Source organism: Amblyomma mixtum, chromosome 9 (genome assembly GCF_055824585.1).
Source record: "Amblyomma mixtum isolate Tamu chromosome 9, ASM5582458v1, whole genome shotgun sequence".
Lineage (NCBI taxonomy): Eukaryota > Metazoa > Arthropoda > Arachnida > Ixodida > Ixodidae > Amblyomma > Amblyomma mixtum.
This window is the reverse complement of record NC_143020.1, coordinates 110,969,533-110,976,223: the sequence shown is the minus strand read 5'-3', so window position 1 is coordinate 110,976,223 and position 6,691 is coordinate 110,969,533. Positions and strand designations below refer to the sequence as shown.

General features: G+C 45.4%; 1 protein-coding gene across 1 annotated transcript; it reads left to right on the top strand.

Moving 5' to 3' along the window:
- Window positions 1-538: 538 nt before the first annotated feature.
- LOC149330710 (uncharacterized) lies at window positions 539-6,375 on the top strand. The gene is made up of 5 exons (XM_089561377.1): window positions 539-646; window positions 1,206-1,387; window positions 3,828-3,895; window positions 5,178-5,279; window positions 6,194-6,375. The coding sequence occupies exons 1-5, from the start codon at window positions 539-541 to the stop codon at window positions 6,373-6,375; spliced, it is 642 nt and encodes a 213-aa protein (XP_089417503.1).
- Window positions 6,376-6,691: the final 316 nt, after the last annotated feature.

Sequence of the window (6,691 nt, the reverse complement as noted above, 5' to 3'; positions counted from 1 at the left end):
GAGACGCCGTAGTGGAGGGCTCCGGAAACTTCGACCAACTGGGGTTCTTTAACGTGCACTGACATCGCACAGTACACGGGCCTCTAGAATTTCTCCTCCAAAAAAATTCAACCGCCGCGGCTGGGATTGAACCCGCGTCTTTCGAGTCAGCAGCCGAGCACCATAACCACTGAGCCACCACGGCGGCGCCATTAGTTACTGGCTGATTTGTTTGCGACGATTGATAGGCGTTTTAATTGCAAAAAAAAATCCGTTTTTCCGTTGAGTGCACAGAAAACGATTCGGACGCACTAACCCTTGTTTTCTTGTAGCTTAAACGAAGTTCATTGCCTGCTCAACTCTTGCAAGTGTTTAGATTGATGAGACTTCGGGAGAAAAGCTTACTGCTCATGACAATGACGTGGTCCGTATTAACGGTACTGCGTATACGCTGACAGCCATGCACATACATGAAATGTCATGCAGCCTTATGGCTCTATAAAAAGAGTCACCTTTTAGCAGAAGCCTCGACTTCTTTTAGAAGTCCTCCTTCGCTACGATGAGCCGTTTGAAGGCGGTGTGGATCTTTATGCTTATCCCAGCATGCTCTCATATGGGAAACGGGAACGAGATAACAGACAATGGCGAGAACCTCGATATCATACGGGTAAGCTCGACTTTTTTTTTTACTTTTTTTGAAGATAAATTTAGATTCGGAAGCTTCACCGAAAAAATAAATTTGTCTAAACTATTTATGGTGGTCATTTGATGTGACATTGTCTCAAGGTAAATATCATGTAGCAAAAGGGAATGTTAGTACTGCAAGATAAAAACAGGTTGCCGCGGCTGTCTCAATTTCTTTCTTGCTTTTATTATTTTAAATACTGCTACGTCCTTGTGTACCGTTGTAGAGCTGGAAATGAAGACCACACATATTGCATGAATACCATTTCGAACCTCTGCTGAAAAGATTTAGCTTACTGACACCCTGTGAGATCCTGGACATCGAAACTATTCCGTTCAAAAACAGTACCAATGAGACAGGAACATTTGAATGCGTCAGCCCTTGGTTTCTAAGGCTGAAAGGGATGAGGATGATTTTTACGAGCGTATACTCGTCCAAGATGCTGTGAATGCAGTTCTGGGCACAATTTCTAACTTTTTATTATAAATGGCGGTAACGTGCGGGCGTTTAATTTCTTCATTTGTTCTTGTTTTCAATGCAGGCAGTCAACACAAGTGAGACACTCTGGTTGCTTCAACAAACCTACATAAATGGCTTCTATTCGCGGTATAAAAATAAGATCTTCTTCGAGGAGGAGACCTGCATTCGTAACAACATGTTTAACATTTCGAAAACAGAATACTATTTTAGGCAAAGCATACTCGTGAAGCTCGAATATGAAACGTACGTTCACATTTTTTTTTGCTGTTCACAAAACCACTGTACTAGTTAAGCTGGAGTGGGTAGTGTTGTGTTTCTACCCCCTCCCCCCTAACTCTCTTTGTGTGTTCCCGTCACACCTGTCTCCACTTAGGCCATGCCCAGATGCAGTGCGTGATTCTGCGAAAGGGGTCTTTCTTCATGCACGCGCTCCCATGCAACCTTCTGACAGGTGGAACCGAACACGAGGGACGCATTCGACTCCTGGATTCCTCGTACCACCACTTCTGCCTAACTGCCACGACGTGTTTTCCGGAGTTCCCCTTAAGCGGCCCCCAACGCAGCAGTATTGACGCTGCGACTTTGTGTGTGCATCTGCCAGGGTGACATGACTCAGCGCCTGCTGCCACCTGTGGAGACGAGCGTCTGCCATTCAACCGCACCTCGCTCTTTTGCCAACAGCGGGGTGACGCCGCAGCAGGTGTTCGCCTTTGGGGCATTTCCTTGGAACAAGATATGGAATCCACCTGGCCGGAAACGACTAGCCCCACAACACGCTCTTCTGGACAGTTACGAGTATTCAAGTGCCTCAGCGGATGAAGCGAGGTGAGGACGCTGCAGGTGTTCGCCCTTGGCGTTTCCTCGAAACAAGATATGGAATCCACCTGGCCTGACGGGCCACTTCCGAGTATGCAGGGGCCTCAGCCGAGGAAGACGACGAAGCGGTGAACGACCTTGGAGCACCCGGACGAAGTCCCTACGATTGGTCGGAAAAGGCGGGAAGATCTCGGGAGGGTCTATTTAAAGCGCTCGACACGTTCATCGAGCAGCCATTCCCGGAGCGACTCCCTGAGCGATTCCCTCAACGTTTCCCTGAGACTTCTCAGTTTTTACCTTGTTTGTCATTTTTGTAAATATTCATGTAAATATGTAAATACAGTTTTTCCTTCACTTCCCCTACTCCCCGTCTCCGGCCCACGTTCCTTCCTCCTTCGGCACTGCGGCGGTGCTCCTGGACCCGATGCCTGGTGGAACACGCTACTAGCCCGGCAAAACTTAACAGTAGAGACAACTGAAAAAGAGTTGGGGCGTGATACCTGCTGCGTTTGGAAGAGAAAATTTATTGCTTATGAAATAAATTTAAGCATATATCATATCACATCAAATTCAAAAGCCGTGTAACAAATTACAAAGAACTTACTGATTGCGATTATGGTGTCCATGAACAGCAGAAACCTTCATCAGCTTTTATTAATGCCTGATAGCTAAACTATCAGACAAAAGTAAGCGTATTACATGGTTAGCACGACATTGTTTACGGAGAAAACTGTTGATGGGTCGGAGCCGTTCTGTGGCCTCTTTAAAGATTTGCATTCCAATGTGATTTGCAAGTTAGCTAGGCCATGTGGACGTTTGTATAGAAACCATTAGATCTCTCTTTTCCCTCCTAGTTGACTCGTCTAGGTTGACTTCCTGAGGAAAAAAGCGCGCAGGGTGAACCGTGCTTCAACGGGCTCAGTTCCTTGGTGAGACATGCAACATGTACAGGGTAAATCACACGTAGTGGGTACACGGCTCCGCGTGGCCGCGTACCTGCGGAGTGCCATTGCACCTAACCCGATCATGAATATACGCAGAGAGACGCACTAGAAGAATGACGTCGACGTGGTGCTTCGTGTCATCTGCACCTTCGCACGGGTTTGCCACCAGCTTGGTCTCAGTAGAGCTCCGCATGAGCGCCGCCGCGCGGAGCCGTGTTCCAAGTGTGATTGACCCTGTACATCGAAGACATCGTAATGCTGTGCAGGGTAGGGAATCCACGGATGTCTGGAAATTATAAGGTAGGACAATTGCTTCACGGGACAGCTGAAGGTATCTGTAGCTTCCTCATCAGCAAAGAATCTTTGAACTCTACTGCAGACGTCATCAGGCACTGCAGGGCGTTCGAGGCCTTGAAGCTTCGTCGTATCATACCGAAATTTGGGCGGCTGGCCAAAGTCACCTACATCGCCATTGTTGACGTCGCTGCTCCTGTGTCCATGGCTGACTTGATGTGCCAAATCGTGCATGACAAACTTGTCCGGTTTCAGGACCCTGTGCGTTGTGATGACGCCAGGCATGAGGGCTGGGTCCTCAAGGTAGAGCCCGCAACCTCATCGACGCGTGCCTGTATCGAGGTGTTTTAAGAATACATCGCGATTGAAATTACGCTTCTGATGTTCAGAATCTATTCTAGAGTGTAGTCAGCTTTCCTTCACGAAAGTACGGCATTATAGATGCACTGTGAAGGCATAAAACTCTTTGAAGGCCTATTTGTGATTTTTCCCTATGAAGTACTATCCCCTTCGGGACGCAAAACTAGCCCCTTGTGGCGCTGAACGCAGCGCCTAGGATGGAGGAGCCTCGCATGGGCTGTTTTTTTTTTTTCGAATTAATCATGGGTTTTTTTTTGCTGCTTTTTCAGCGTCACTGTCACCTACAAGGGAATCTTCTTTAATGACAGCAAGTCCATGATAGTGATCAACTTCGACGGTACGAAGTAATATCTGATTTATTGCGAAACAAAAGCATGCATATGCGGTAGTCACCATATTTACCTATACGACCTATACTCTGTGGTAGCCTTCAGTTTCCGATGCATGCCGGCTGCGGCGGTTGCATTTTTATGGAGGCGAAATGCAAAAACATCCGTTTACTGTACGATGTCAGTGCGCGCTAAAGAACCGTCGGGGTCAGATTTTATCCGGAACCCTCCACTACAGTGCCTTTCATAGGCTATATGAGGCTTTGGGACGTCAAACCAAATCTAGCGTACATGGGTTTCAGATACTCTCTGCGGTGGATTGGCGACGTATAAGCTGCTCACCCTCAGCAGTTCCTTTACGCTACGCTAGTACAAACGCTTCATAATATGATTCGCCACTGCTCTTCTAGTTTCTCGGAATAGCGGTGGTGGATGTGTAGTTTTAGTCAGAGACACGTAATCAGGCTACGCTGTCGCCCCAACATGTATTAGAGACAATAAAAACTGAAATTTTTAGCACTAAATTCAAACGATGTTTTCTTGGAAAAAAAAGGAAGAGGTGCCCAAAACCATAAAAAAAAACGTACGCTACGGGGAACGCGCAACCATAGCTCAATACAAACAAGTTGTGAAGAAATGAACACCGCTTTCACAAGGCTAACTTCAATACAGATATCTAGTAAGAGGTGGTGTTGATGGTGAAACACATTTATTGTCAAAGGTCCTAGTCCGTGGTAGTAGAAAAGATGCTATTAACTAGGAGTCGAGGAAACGAAGCGCCAAGCATGAAAGCTCGGGTACATTTCATGCTTGTGAATAAAGGGCCCTTATTCAGTCTCCATAGATTAGGCATCGCTGTTATAAAGCACACCTTCAGTATATTGGAAAAGTGGCTGTGAATAAAGTAATTCTCAATTTCACATACTTAGACTACAGTGGTCCGCTTTACTTATGATTACTTCCGTCATGCAAACGCATGCTCGGCTGCAGCCCGCTATACAATGCAATGTCGCTGACCACTAGGGCAGATTAAATAATTTGTCACATTAAGTAGCAAAGAACCAACTCATAAAAACCTCGATAACTCACTTCACGTTTCTTACCGATCGTCGCATGAAAATTTTCATTTCGTTTAATGATTCATGCAGTACAAAAACCATGGCCTGCAGCTTGAATTGTTAGCCAAACTGGCCCGTAGAGCATCCTTTAATATTAACGTATTTGCGATGGTGCTTCGTGTACATCCCTTTCTTAAAGCTGTAGTTGGGTTCGTCTTTTTTTTTTTTGCAGTCCCTAATTTGCCCCAGCTATGGACGCTTCAATATCAGGACCCTGGGAATGGTCCCTGCATGGTGTTTACCATTCAAGAGCTTAGAGCCAAGCTGGATAATGGTAAAGCTCAGATATTCTTCATCTGGTCAATAAGGCGAAGGCGATCGCGCCTAAAAACCTGAGTCGTTCCTGTATACAGAAACTTTGGTGGCACACTGACTACATACAAGAGGGTCGCGGCCTTGTCGGTCACCACTCAAACAAGAATTGATTATTGGGCAACTGCCACAGTAGTTATGCGAAACGGTCTTCGACCATCATCATCATCATCATCAGCCTGACTGCGCCCTCTGCAGGGCATAGGCCTGCCCCATGCGCAATGAATTTCTTTGCTGAAGAAGTGCAGGTCGCTACGGTTTTCTGATAAAGAAGTTCCTCGCCCGGAAGGGTTCATTTGAATTCACCCTGGCTCTCCAGTTGCTCTAAAGTAAGGTAATTAGGTGACGTCCAGATGCCATAATTTATGAGAGCTGTAGACTACTCTGAATTTTGAAACCGGTCTCATAAAGAAAGTTGTACATTCGACTCGTTTCTTAAGTTTCATATCTAGGTTGCTTTGAGCTTTAAACCAACAGCTCGCGTCTCATCTATGGTGATTAGTCCTACATAAACTAATGTCTAGGGATCATCGGTGGTTTGAATACAAAAGAAAAAAAAGAAAAGAGAGGCGCTCAGGGTGCTCTTTCTCAAAAAGGTATTGAAAAAAGGTAAAGCCAGCGAAGCGTTGCGCCCGAAGAAGACGAACTGCATGTCGTTTGGCAGCCATAGAAAATAATTATTTGTGTGGTTTAAATTCCATTCTGTTGTCTGATTAACTAGGGATATTTATGCATTTCTTCATGTATTTATTTTAGATCGCTTTACTGATTCGAAATTTTTGGACGGCGCTCAGACACACCCGGTTTAGTTGTCGAAATAGGATACCGCTTTTTTAGCCCGGACACTTCCATATAATCACATAAATTATCTTTCAGAGATCCGAACCTGCCAAATGTACTTTCGGGGCAGGCCGAAGAACCCGGATCCGCCCAGTAGCTGCCAGGCTTTCTTCCTGAACCGTTGCAACTCGACTAAAATATACAAGCCATATAAAGCAACCTGCACAGATGGCACTGAACCTTCCGAAACGGGCGAAGACAATAATGTTGTTTTTTGAATAAAATTTAACTCGCAAGCGTAATATATGACCAAAGAATGTGCCAGTGCCATGTGCGGAAGTAAATGCCCTTCTTGAAAGTCCATGAATAAAGCCCTGTGGATACCTTCGAGAAGTATCTTTCTGTCGGCATGCGACCGTATGAACGGTCCGAAGATATAATGGTCATGATTTTTTGCTACCTCTACTATATTGATCACCTTGCCAGCCGAAAAGGCGAATAAAATTACAACATTTTGCTAGAGGACCAAGTTCTTCTAATTCATGAACAAAAAAAAAGTAATTATCAGATATTATTCCACGAGTAATGCAGTTA